We start from the raw sequence: 12,298 nt of genomic DNA on the forward strand, positions 1-12,298 counted from the left end.
GAGAGAGCACCCCCGCTACACCTGTCAGTGCTCACAAATGGATCTTCATGGGACCTTCAAAGGAGGCCTAGCCCATCTTGTCAGTACCTTTGCATAGACGTCAGTCAATGCTTGCCCAAGTTTTTCAGAGGCTCGCCTCGCAGTATCACCGTCCCCGAGCTCCTGTCAGTGGCTGGGATCTCGACAGAGACTCCAGTCTTCTCCAAGATCTCCTGCAGGGAATTCCCCTTGGGGCCGATGACATACTTGTGCTGGGACTTCTTCACCTCCACTGCAAGAGTAGTAGTCTTCTTTTTCTGTAGGGGCAGAGACACTGAGGCATCAATCACAAGGGGGCGGGGAAGGACAAGAGCGACAGGAAGAGGCACAAGATGCAGTCAAACTCTGCACCCAGCAAAGAGCAAAGCCAAGCTGAGCACAGTGGCTCGGCAGCACCCTAGCACCCCTTGGACCCCTGCCTACAGAAAGCCTTGTGCTCAAAAATTCACAGGGCAAGTACAAAACTAGCATGCTGTGTCAAGCTCCCTGGGACACGGCATGCAAGAGACCACACACACACACACAGAGGCATGTCGTTGTCGTCGTCCCCGTCCCCCCGTTGGACAACAGGGTTCAACTCCCAGCCGTCTCCCAGGCAGTGCTGTGATGCAACACTGTGCAGGCTATAAGCCGATTGTTGAAATCCGGACTGGTACAAATACAGACCTAACCACGAGGAAAAACAGCCCAGCAACCCACAACAAGGATATTCACAGCAGCGTTGGCTGTGGGAAATAAACTGGAGTGACATTCACTCTTCAGCAGCTTCTACTTAGGTAGCAACTTTGATACTGTCAGCTGGCCACCACTGTAGACTTCACGCTTCTTTCCTTCCTTAGTAGCACCGGTGTGAACAAGAGCTCTTGGTGGCCTGCTAAGTCCCACGATACAGAAAAGCGAGAAATCTGTCACCTCCCGGATAGTATCAGCCCAGCTCCCACTCTGCCGAGTGAGGAAACGGTAGGATTCGGGGTCATGTACTGCAAGGGCTGCTGAGCCAGGTGCAACAGAGGGATGCACAAAAGTAGAACAAGAAGGGAAGAGTGCCTAGGAGCAGGTGCCAGGGGAAGGTGGGAAGCTTTATGGACCATCCGTACCTTCTCCTCATAGATCTTCTTAACTCGAGCCACAGCCTGGGCTAGTTGCTCCTTTTCTCCGGTGAAGACTATCTCGGCCTTGTTGACACTGGGTGGAGGAATGTCGATGCGCGTCCCTGTGTCCTGCATGAGCTCCCTCACCAGCTTGTTGTAAGGGCCAGCAATGAAAGGGTGGTACACTTGCTCCACATCCAGCCGCTCCACGGCACGCTTATCCTGGAAGAGCCCACAACAGACCTTGGTGGGAACTGCCCTCTGTATTACAGTCTCTGCCAGGCACAGCTAAGCTCCCAGGGGTGTCCTGCCTGACACTCTGGCCCAAGCAACCTTCTCAGTTTGCAGGCTTGTAGATCTCCACCTCTTTCCATCTACAAATATGGTTGCTGCTGCTGCTCCTTGTTTACGATATTCACCCCTGTGATCTCCTGCCTTATCTCAGCTGGCACCTAAGACGCGTCGCTTCAACTATCAAATGCTTGTTTTGGCCTCAGAGATGGACAAAATGCAGCACAAGAAGTTTCAGGACCTGGCAGCGGTGCTCATACAGCCGGCGAGTGGCACAGTATACCTCTCTGTTCAGGCTAACGTTAGCCACTGACTGTAGCCACGGTGGCTGCAAACTCCGACTATACCGTGGGGAAGCACAATGGCTGACCAGCTAATGCCATGAGAGAGATCATACTGAGGTACCTGCTCAGCGGAGATAAGCAGGATCTCGTGCCGGGCCTTCTCAATCCCTTCTTTAGTGCCGCTGATCTTGATCTGGTTGCTGGGGTCATCTGGGCGGGGGATCTGCATTTTGGTTGCAGTTTTGAGCTTCAGGTCCTGCAGCCTCTCACCCTTCTTTCCAATGACAAAACAGTGGTGCTCCTTGGGGATGGCAACTGTCGCTGAAGCCTGCGGCAGAAGAACCAAGCGTCTGTGAAAAGCCTTGCCTGCACTGGCAGATGCACAGGAACAGAGCCAGGGAAAGCAAGGTAGACGCTGCTCAGCGGTACTGCTCCTCAGAGCAAACACAACGCCTTCCCAGCACATTCTGTCCGAGGGCTGACACTGTACCAGTTGATCTACAGTGCCTCTATGCCAGGAGTATAAACCCCACCTTTCCCTCAAAACCCTTCTGTTTGCACAGGAGCAGTACCCTGAATTAGCAAAGGCCTTCCGACACAGACGAGCAGGTGCCTCTCCTCCAGTGTAAGACACCAGACAACAACTGAGATGGCAGCGCACAGCTGGAGTTTATCTGAACTCTGACATCTGCTGCCAAGGCTACAGAGAACAAGACATACAGTATGACTCCTAGGAAAGAGAAATTCAACACCAGAAACCTACTGCAGGAGGCAGGCAGCTAGCACATGCTTACCGCTACTTAAGTGCTAAGGTGTCTTCAAGTGTAGCACATGCGGCTCCTGGGACTGCTTCTGGAAGGCCCCACATGCAAAAGGGGTCCTTCTCAGTCTACCATTAAAGGGATGCTCTATACAAGGGCTTCCCGACTTCTTCCCTTCTCATTGAGTTTTTGCAGGTCTGGTAGCTGATGACTGCTATCGTGCTCCTGATCCCTCTGATTAGGTAACCACTAACAGCAATCAGACAATGAAAATGCAAGCTATAATGGAAAAATAAAAGGTGAAGAAAAGATCACTCGGTGTGACTTTTCAGCTCTGTGTTCCTGTCCTGAAGCCAGCCAAGCCTAAGAGAAGCTGGAATACAGACACACCTTCCAGACCTGGGGCCAGGGCAGTAGGAGGTATATTTGAGAACAGTGGCTCATGGATCTGTGGCGGCACAACCTGAACTGTTTTTTCAGATGCACATTGTGGATGTAGGGTTTCGTTCCTTTCTCTTTCCTCTGGCAGGGTATGACACAGGGGCTGAACAGCGCTAAGCAGACATGGTATTAACATCGCATTACCTACCTTTGGCATTATACTTTAAAACACACTGCAACACCTGGCTGCGATACATCCTAACAAGAGCTACCACCTTGACTATGAGCTCAAGAACCTTAAGGGAAGAGATCAAAACCTAGAGGACTGAAGCAACCGAAACAACAGGGTTGTGGCTCCTTACCAGTGTGCCTTGAGTTACACAAGGCAGAACCCTGACCCGAAGCTTTTGGCAGGACTTCCTTTTCTCTACTTTTCTTTCTCCCAGCCTTCCACGTTCTCCTCTGAAGGACTTCAGGAAAAGCACCGTCCCGTTCTCACACACTACTAGCTTTGTGTGTGAGGCTCCTGCACCAGCACCTCAGCACAAAGTCACTGGTTGCAACTCAAATGTTCCAGAGATGGCAGACTCCACGCTTCATGCAACACCACGGCCTGTAATTAACTTGGAACCCTATTTGAAGCCTCATTCCCATTCCAAATTGCCAATTGGGTGCTTTGAAAACGTATGGCGAAGCTGAATTAGTCACGTAACAGCATACCTCTTTGTCTTACAAGCACACGGGCCCAAGGGTCTCAAAGCATTTGCGAGTCTTGGGGAAGAGCAAAGACGAAGGCAGAAACAGTTAGATGCCCTCTCCTAGTCTGCAGTCGAGCGACAATCTGCTTCCGAGCCTTCGTGACTGCTTCCGCCTTGCCAGAGACCACGATCGAAAGGCCCTGGTCCTTTGCGAGAGACAGCTCCAGGTGAGCTCCCGTCTTCCGCATGATGTCAAGGCAGATCTTGGCCGGCTCGCCTTCTCCAAACTGATTCATGTCCTTGTATTTCCTCTCCTCCAGTGGCACATGGAACACCTGCTCAGCCACGGGACAGACAAAAGCAGGGCACAGCAAGGTGCCAGTGTGCTTTTGATTATCAGTGTCTCCCTCTCTTACTGCCATACAGGAGGACTTCACTGGTGTACTAAGTTCCCAGATTTAGGCGACCCATCAGCCTTTCCAGTGGAGACACCAGCTGCAGTACGAGGGCACGGCAGCAGGCAGTGTGTCCCAAACTGAGTGCTTTCCTAAAGAACATGCTGTTTGGGGGGGGGGGAGGGGCGGAGAGGAGGGGGAACACTTCAATGCATTAGCACTCGCTCCTTGAATTCTGCAATCCTCCCTTCAGGCCTGTTCCAGCTATCTGTGGAACAGGGATGCAGAGCTTCTTCTGGGCAGTTTTTCAACACATCCCTCCCCCTCCGGAGCAGTCCTAGCATTCAGCTGCGGTCTTCCTTGTGCCTCAGGGCAAAGTACAGCAAAGAGGCAGTTACTCTGACACACTAAGGGATTTCATACTCCAGGGAAAGCTTCACTTCACCTACTTTTTGGAGGGATGAAAAGGAGGGACATAAGACACCCACTCCCACCAACCTGCGTGATGACAGAAGCCTTTATTGGCTGCACCTGTTCTGATTCTTTGGCCACCCAGAAGTTTACATCTCAATCCTTCCCGGCTTTGGAATCATCTCGCACGTCGTAACCTATTACGCAGGCAAAAAAGAACCATTCGGCTACATAGGAATAGTCTGAGCTATACTATCGATTGGATTCCTGGGCTTTGTCGTATGAGCCCACCACATATTCACTGTCGGAATAGACGTAGACAGCCGAGCATACTTCATCTCCGCCACTATAATCATCGCCATCCCAACCGGCATTCAGGTATTCAGCTGACTAGCCACACTACACGGAGGCACCATCAAATGAGATCCACCGATACTGTGAGCCTTGGGCTTCATCTTCCTCTTCACAATTGGAGGACTAACAGGTATCGTACTAGCAAACTCCTCATTAGACATTGCCTTACACGACACATACTATGTAGTCGCCCACTTTCATTACGTCCTCTCAAGGGGAGCTGTATTTGCCATCCTCGCTGGATTTACCCACCGATTCCCACTATTTACTGGATACACCCTCCACCCCACATGATCTAAAACCCACTTTGGAATTATATTCACAGGCGTAAACCTAACATTCTTCCCCCAACACTTCCTAGGTCTAGCCGGCATACCACAACGTTACTCAGACTACCCCGACGCCTACACCCTATGAAACACCCTATCCTCTATTGGATCCCTAATTTCAATAACAGCCGTAATCTTACTAATATTCATCATCTGAGAGGCATTTGCAGCAAAACGAAAAGTTCTCCAAACAGAATTAACCGCTACCAACATCGAGTGAATCTATGGCTGCCCACCCCCCTATCACACCTTTGAAGAACCAACCTTCGTGCAGACCCAAGAAAGGAAGGAATCGAACCCTCACACGCTGGTTTCAAGCCAACTGCCTCAAACCACTCATGCTTCTTTCTTATGGAGTGTTAGTAAACCCATTACACAGCTTTGTCAAAGCTAAATGTACACCCCTACCATGGCCAAGCAATCCCAAGTCGGATTCCAAGACGCCTCCTCACCCATCATAGAAGAACTCGTAGAATTCCACGACCACGCCCTAATAGTTGCACTCGCAATCTGCAGCCTAGTTCTCTGTTTGCTGACACTTACACTAGCAGAAAAACTATCCTCCAACACCGTAGATGCACAAGTAGAACTCATCTGAACAATCCTACCCGCCACCGTCCTCATCCTACTCGCCCTACCTACCGATGGCGACAACGACACGGACGACGACACAGACGACGACGACACGGACGACGACGACAACACGGACGACGACGACGACGACACGGACAACGACGACGACACGGACGACGACAGACACAACGACGTCGACGACACAGACGACGACGACACAGACAACGACGACCACGACACAGACGACGACGACGACGACATGGACGACGACGACACGGACGATGACGACGACACGGACGACGACACAGAGGACGACACAGACGACGACGACGACGACACAGACGACGACACAGACGACCACGACGACGACACAGACGACCACGACGACGACACAGCCGCCGTCGGTAGAATCTTTCCCGCGCGGAGGACACGCGTTCGAGCCCCGTGCTCTGGTACCAATTTTTGGTCGCCAGGTGGCAGCAGCGCTCCACCAACTGGGCGGCTGCAGTACCCAGCGTTTTGTCGCTAGATGGCAGCAGCGCCCCACCAGCCCCGTGCTGAGCACCGGCCGGCGAGCACCGCCGGGTCTCGGCCCAGTTTACGCCACCGGGCCCCGGGAGCGCTGGCTGCGGCGGCGGGGTGCCCTGCGCTCTGCCCTCTGCCCGCTCGCAGCCCGGCATTCATGCTTATTGCCTCCGTACGCAAAAGCACCCACGGGGCTCAAGCTCTTACATCCTCTCCGTACGATGCGTTCCGTTTTGCTGTGGGAAATAGGGGTGCGTTTGCTCTGTTTGCCCTTGGAAGCACCTTAGTAACAGCGATTTTAAACATGTATTTTTTTAAATAGAAGAGGTCTTGCAGCGCTGCCCTTTCCGAGTAGGAAAAAGCGAATGGTGTGAGTGTGCGGCTTAGGAAAAGCTCACGCAAGTTTCCCCCTGCGCAGGGAAGCCGTGAGCAGCTGCCGCACGGTTTAACCTCTCGGGCCCACAGCCGCGCCCTGCGAGGGGAAAGTGAGGTGTCACCGCGGTGAAGGGGGGCGGAGGACGCGGCAGGGCTGGAAGGTGGGACAAGGGAGCGGGGTCTTCCCTCCGCCCCCTCCCCCTCTGCACCCTAACCCTCTGGGACTGGGGGTCTCAGGATCCCACCCGTACTGGGGGAGGTGCTGAGGGTCCCACTGAGACTGGAGGGGGCTGAGGGTCCCACCAGTAAGGGGAGGGGGGGCGGGTTAAGGTCTGTCTGGGACCGGGGTGCTGAGTGTCGCGCCGGGGCTGGGGGAGGGGTGTCTCAGGGTCCCACCAGTATGAGGGGTCTTTAGGGTCCCCCGGTAGTGGGGGGGGTGTGGAGTCCTTCTGGGACTGGGGGGGGGGCTCAGGGGCCCACCAGTACCGGGGGGGGCTCAGGGGCCCTCTGGGACTGGAGTGCTGAGGGTCCCACCGGGACCGAGTCCCACAGGTGGGCTCGAGGGGCGTGGCCTGCAGCTAGGGGCGTGGCCGTTGCGCTGCCGCGCGGGCCCCAGGAACGGGGCCCAGGCTACGGCGTGGGGCGGGGCCGGTTGCTAAGCGACGACGGCGGTTGTGACGCGGCGGCGGTTTGACCCGGAAGCGCTGCCGGCGGCGGGCGGCTGACCCGGAAGTGCTGCGTGGGGCGGGGCTGCGGCGGATGATGGCGGCGGAGGAGCCTCAGCAGAAGCCGGAGCCGCTCGGCGGCGACGCGGACGGTACCGACGGGCCCCGGCCGAGCACCCCCCGGGGCCTTCCCCCGCGGCCTCCCCCCCGCGTCCCGGCTTCCCTTGGGGACCCCCCCATCGGGACCCCCCGGCGCCCCGCGGGGGCCGCGCTGGGGCCCGGTGCCCCCACAGCCCCCGCCCGGCGTCCCCGAGACCCCCAGAGCCCCGCCGTAGCACCCCCAGGGTCTCCCCCGTAGCACCCCGGGACCCTCCCCCGACGCCCCGCGTAGCCCCCCCGCAGCACCCAGTGAAGTGGCCACGGGGGGCCCCTACGAAATCGGGGACACTTCTCCTGAACCCAAATATCCCCCCCCCCCCCCCCCCAAAGGCGTGAACTGCCTGGCCTACGATGAGGCCATCATGGCACAGCAGGACCGGATCCAGCAAGAGGTGAGACCCCCCCCCCCGCCAGCCCCCTCGACGCTCTCGTGGGCGTCTCCACATCGCTCCCCTCCCCCTGACGGTGACCCCCCGCCACGCTGACCCCCCTTCCCCATGGGGTGCAGATCGCGGTGCAGAACCCGCTGGTGTCCGAGCGGCTGGAGCTGGCTGTGCTGTACAAGGAGTACGCCGAGGATGACCACATCTACCAGCAGAAGATCAAGGTGGGCACCAGTGAGGGACTGGGAGCGCCTCTGGCAAAACCAGTACAGGACTGGGAGTTGTAAAGGGCCTCGTGGCACCCGGGTTGCACCCCCCGACCCCCAACACCTGACTGTGTGCTGTGCCGCCCTCCCCAGGACCTGCTCCAGAAGTATTCATATATCCGGAAGACGCGGCCAGACGGGAACTGCTTCTACCGAGCCTTTGGCTTCGCCCACCTGGAGGCTCTGCTGGAGGATGGCCAGGAGCTGCAGCGGTGCGAAGCCCCCAGGGACCCCCTCTGGGTGTCCCCTGTACACTGACGTGTCCCCCACCCCAAGTCCCAAGGGTTCCTCCTTGCCCTGCCCCACCCCCCCCCCGCCTCAGATCACGCCTCTCCCCCACCAGATGTCTGGGTGCCCCCTGGGTCCCCCTTCCCTCCCCCAGGCATCCCTTGCTGATGCCCGGGTCCCCATCCAGGTTCAAGGAGGTCTCAGCCCGCAGCAAGGAGGAGCTGGTGGCACAGGGGTTCACTGAATTCACCATTGAGGACTTCCACAACACGGTGGGAACATGGCAGGGAACACAGAGGGGGGCATGGTCCTTGTGGCCACGTGTGTGACCCCATGAGGGCCCTTGTGACAGCACGTGTCCACGACAGCATGTGTGCCCCTGTGGCCGTGCACGTCACGCCACCCGTGCCCCCCTGATACGTGTGTTCCTGGCAGTTCATGGAGCTGATCGAGCGGGTGGAGCGCCGCGTGCCACTGCCGGAGCTGCTGGCGGCCTTCAATGAGCCCAGCACCTCCGACTACCTGGTGGTCTACCTGCGCCTGCTGACCTCTGGCTGCCTCCAGCGCCACCGCCGCTTCTTCGAGCAGTTCCTGGAGGGCGGCCGCAGCATCAAGGAATTCTGCCAGCAGGTCAGGGCCTCGCACAGGCCTCGCGCTGCCCCAGCATGGGCCATGTGCCACCTTGCAGCACCCTCACGTGGCTTCATGTAGGGCAGGTGTCCTCAAACTGCGGCCCGCATGCTGGATACGGCCCCCCAGGGTCCTCAGTCCGGCCCCTGGTATTTACAGAACCCCCCCGCCCCCCGCCGGGGGGTGGGGGGGGTAAACCAAGCAGCCACAGATGACTCCCTGCCACCTCATCCGCGCGCTGGCCCCCTGTTTGAAAAGTTTGAGGACCCCTGATGTAGGGTATCACATGGGCTCGCATGGGTCCCACGCAGCTTCACAGGGTCTCCTGCGACTTTTGCGTGGTGTCTTGCGGCCTTGTGCAAACTACAACCGTCTCAAACTGCTCTTGCACAAGTCTTGCATGGGTCTTGCGTCGCATCCCAGGGCCCCCGTATGGCTTTGTGCAGCCTTGCACAGCCCCGTGCTGCCTCCCAGCACGCTCACTCAGCTTTGCGTGGTCCTTATACGGTCTCTCACGTGGCGTTGTACAGCTTTGCACACTCCTGCATGATCTCGCCCTGCCCTTGCATGGCTTCTGACGGCCTTTGCACAGCTTCACGCAGTCCCTGGTGGCCACTGCGCAGCCCCCCGGCAGGTTTGCACAGCCTCGCATGGCCCTTGTATGGCTTTGCACAACCTCCAGCCCCTCCGCAGCTTTGCACAGCGTTGCATGGCCTCCCAGGCGTCCGGGTGCACCCCCAAGCTCCCCGGCACAGTCCCCTGATGTCCCTTTTCCCTTCACAGGAGGTGGAACCCATGTGCAAGGAGAGCGACCACATCCACATCATTGCCCTTGCACGAGCCTTGCACGTCTCTATCCTGGTGGAATACATGGACCGGGGGGAGGGCGGCGCCACCAACCCCCACGTCTTCCCCGAGGGCTCCCAGCCCCGCGTCTGCCTGCTCTACCGCCCCGGCCACTACGACATCCTCTACAAGTGAGCTCCCGCCTCGCACAAGGCCTCACGTGAGGCTGGCGGTGCCTCGCCTGGGCCGAGTGCAGCTCCCCGCAGGTGCACGGGGGCTTTGCGCAGGGCCCGCCAGCGCCTCACGTGACCTTGCGGGGCCTCATGCGTCCCTCGCACAGGCCCTGTGGGCCCTCGTGCAACCCTGGCACGAGTCCTCATGCGGCTTCGCACGTGCCCCCCTCCCTCCGCCCCCCCTAATAAAGACGCGGCCCCACTCGCTGTGGTTGTTTATTGGGGGAGGGGGGCGTCACGCAGGGGGACTCGGGGGTGGTGGGGGGGGGGGGGGCTGGGAGGCACTTGGGGAGCCCCATGGGTGCAGTTGGGGGTCAAGAGGGGTGGTGAGAGGGTTGAGGGAGGACGCTGGGTGGGGGGAGCACTGAGACCCCTTGTGGGGCACTTGAAGGCCTGGGGGGTCACTTGGGACCCTCTTGGGGGCAGTTCAGGGGTAATTGGGGGGGGGGGAGCAGGGGGTTCCGCTTAGAGGACAAACTGCGGGGCTGGGGGGGGTCCCAGGGGGGGTCACCCAGACGGTGGCGGGGTACCCTGGGGCGAGCTGGGTGATGGAGGTGCCTCATCCTGTGCTGCACAACCTGCCCTTCACGCCGTGCACGTGTGCAACATGCCCGGGGACCCCCCCAACTGCCCCCCCCCCCAACCCAAACTACCCCTGGGAACCCCAAGAGCCACGCAAGGGTCCCCAGATTTCCCCTTCCCACCCCCCCAAAGCCCCCCTTGTCCCACCTGCCGAGGGCACTTGTGGGGATCGGCAGGAGGGTGGCGTGAGCCCCCTCGCACGGCAGGGTCCCCGTGCAAGGGGGGTCCTAGTGTGCAGCTCCTCCGGGGGCACGTGTGGCACCGGGGTGGGGCATAGGACCCCCCCCCTTCCCCGCTGGCGCTGGAGCCCCCCTGCGTGCACCCCAACAGCGTCTGGCGTGAGCCTCGCGCCAGCTCTTGTGCAAGCCCCGTGCCTGGACGTGCCGCACGTCTGGGGCGGGGGGTGGTTGCGGGGTGTGAGGAGGGGGTTTTGGTCCCCCGCTCAGCTGCATCCGCCCCCGCGCCCCCCCCCCCGGGTTCCCGCGCACCGGGAGGCGGCGCTCCCCCCCCCCCCCCCCCCCCCCCCCCCGCCTCCCCTTCCCCCCCCTCCACCGCCTTCCCACGCCCGCAGCCGCCGCCGCCAGCACCGGGCCCGACCGCGCCGGCCGGTACCCACCCCGGTAAGGGCCCCCCGCTCCCCTGCCCCACCCTCCCCCCTCCCGGGACCCCCCGAAACCTCCCCCTGCGCTCCGCATTCCCCATCCCCATCCCCGCATGGTACCCAGTGATGCTCCAGCCCGGGGGAGGGACCCAGGCGGTCGGGAGCTGGGCCCATCCCCCAACGGGTACCACAGGAGCGACCCCCCCCCCCCCCCCCCCCGACATTAAGACCCCCCCCAAATCCTCCTGACGTCTCCCGCCCCCCAACCCCCCCAGCCATCCGAAATCGACTCGCCCCTCCCCCGCCCGGTACCCAGCGATGCTCCAGCCGGGGGGAGGGGCCCAGGCGTCCGCGAGGGGGGAGGGAAGGCACTCGGGCGTCCAGGGTCCTGACCCCCCCGCCGAGAGACACCCCCCCCCCCCTTACGGCACCAAATCCCCCCCCTCCCCTCCCCCAAGCCACCCCCCCCCCCCCCCGGGTAGCCAGGGATGCTCCAGCCGAGGGGAGGGACCCTGGCATCCTGGGAGGGGGGGAAGGGACCCAGGCGTCTGGAAGTCTGACACCCCCCCCACGAGACACCCCCCCTGCCACGAGACCCCCCCCCCGACTCCCCCACCTGCCCCCAGCCCTCAAATACCCTCTGACCCTCCCCCCACCAACACCACCCCCCACACCCAGGTACCCAGGGATGCTCCATCCGGGGGGAGGGGCTCAGGGGGCTGAGGGGGGCTCAGGCTCCCTGGAAAGTGACACCCCCCCCATGAGACCCCTTCCCAGACCCCCAAAACCTCCCTGGCCCCCCAGCCCTTTCCCCAGTCCCCAGTGGTTTCCAGCCAGGGGGACTCAGGCATGGGGGGGTGATGGGGGTGGGGGGGGAGATGGGGGGTGGTGTCACCCACAATCTGGGTCCCCCTCCTGGGGACGAGGTCACACGACCCCTCGTGCAAAGCCCTCATGCGAGGGCCGGGGCTGACGCAAGGGCGACCCTGGGGCATGAGAGTCCCGGGGGAAGGGGGCCCTAACGAGCTGCTGCTAATTAGGAGCGGTTCAGGAGTGGCGCTGGTAATTAGCACCCAGAGGAGGGGAGAGCAGAGGCTCGGACGCTGGGGGCCTGGGCAGGTGTCGCACGAGGGCCTTTCACAAGGGCGGGTGTCACACGAGGGCCCCCGCTGCTCACCACCCCCTCTCTCCCCCACAGCGGCCCCCCCAGCGGGGGGGGGCCATGGAGCACCGGCGCTGTTAGCAGCGGGCTCGCACG

At 60.5% G+C, this 12,298-nt stretch overlaps 2 protein-coding genes across 2 annotated transcripts; one reads left to right on the forward strand and one right to left on the reverse strand.

Moving 5' to 3' along the window:
* Nucleotides 1-104: 104 nt before the first annotated feature.
* LOC129735183 (vigilin-like) lies at nucleotides 105-5,868 on the reverse strand. Its single transcript, XM_055700542.1, has 5 exons — nucleotides 5,677-5,868; nucleotides 3,683-3,880; nucleotides 1,827-2,033; nucleotides 1,137-1,352; nucleotides 105-296 (listed from the first exon to the last, which is right to left on the reverse strand). Exons 1-5 carry the CDS (start codon nucleotides 5,866-5,868, stop codon nucleotides 105-107), a joined length of 1,005 nt encoding a protein of 334 aa, XP_055556517.1.
* Nucleotides 5,869-7,078: 1,210 nt separating this feature from the next.
* Nucleotides 7,079-10,059, forward strand: OTUB1 (OTU deubiquitinase, ubiquitin aldehyde binding 1). Its single transcript, XM_055700543.1, has 7 exons — nucleotides 7,079-7,324; nucleotides 7,662-7,723; nucleotides 7,840-7,938; nucleotides 8,074-8,192; nucleotides 8,396-8,480; nucleotides 8,644-8,838; nucleotides 9,622-10,059. The coding sequence occupies exons 1-7, from the start codon at nucleotides 7,267-7,269 to the stop codon at nucleotides 9,817-9,819; spliced, it is 816 nt and encodes a 271-aa protein (XP_055556518.1). The 5' UTR covers nucleotides 7,079-7,266; the 3' UTR covers nucleotides 9,820-10,059.
* Nucleotides 10,060-12,298: the final 2,239 nt, after the last annotated feature.

The sequence above is a fragment of the Falco cherrug genome, unplaced genomic scaffold (genome assembly GCF_023634085.1).
Source record: "Falco cherrug isolate bFalChe1 unplaced genomic scaffold, bFalChe1.pri scaffold_45, whole genome shotgun sequence".
NCBI lineage: Eukaryota > Metazoa > Chordata > Aves > Falconiformes > Falconidae > Falco > Falco cherrug.

Excerpts from the sequence above, each read along its gene's own strand:
- OTUB1 (XM_055700543.1), top strand. The coding sequence starts at position 7,267 with ATGATGGCGGCGGAGGAGCCTCAGCAGAAGCCGGAGCCGCTCGGCGGC. Across the intron at positions 7,325-7,661 it reads GCTCGGCGGCGACGCGGACG|GCGTGAACTGCCTGGCCTAC; the intron begins GTACCGACGGGC and ends CCCCCCCCAAAG. Across the intron at positions 7,724-7,839 it reads AGGACCGGATCCAGCAAGAG|ATCGCGGTGCAGAACCCGCT; the intron begins GTGAGACCCCCC and ends CATGGGGTGCAG.
- LOC129735183 (XM_055700542.1), bottom strand. The coding sequence starts at position 5,868 with ATGTCGTCGTCGTCGTCGTCTGTGTCGTGGTCGTCGTTGTCTGTGTCG. Across the intron at positions 3,881-5,676 it reads CCGTGTCGTTGTCGCCATCG|GTGTTCCATGTGCCACTGGA; the intron begins GTAGGTAGGGCG and ends GTGGCTGAGCAG. Across the intron at positions 1,353-1,826 it reads TGCTTATCTCCGCTGAGCAG|GATAAGCGTGCCGTGGAGCG; the intron begins GTACCTCAGTAT and ends GGGCTCTTCCAG.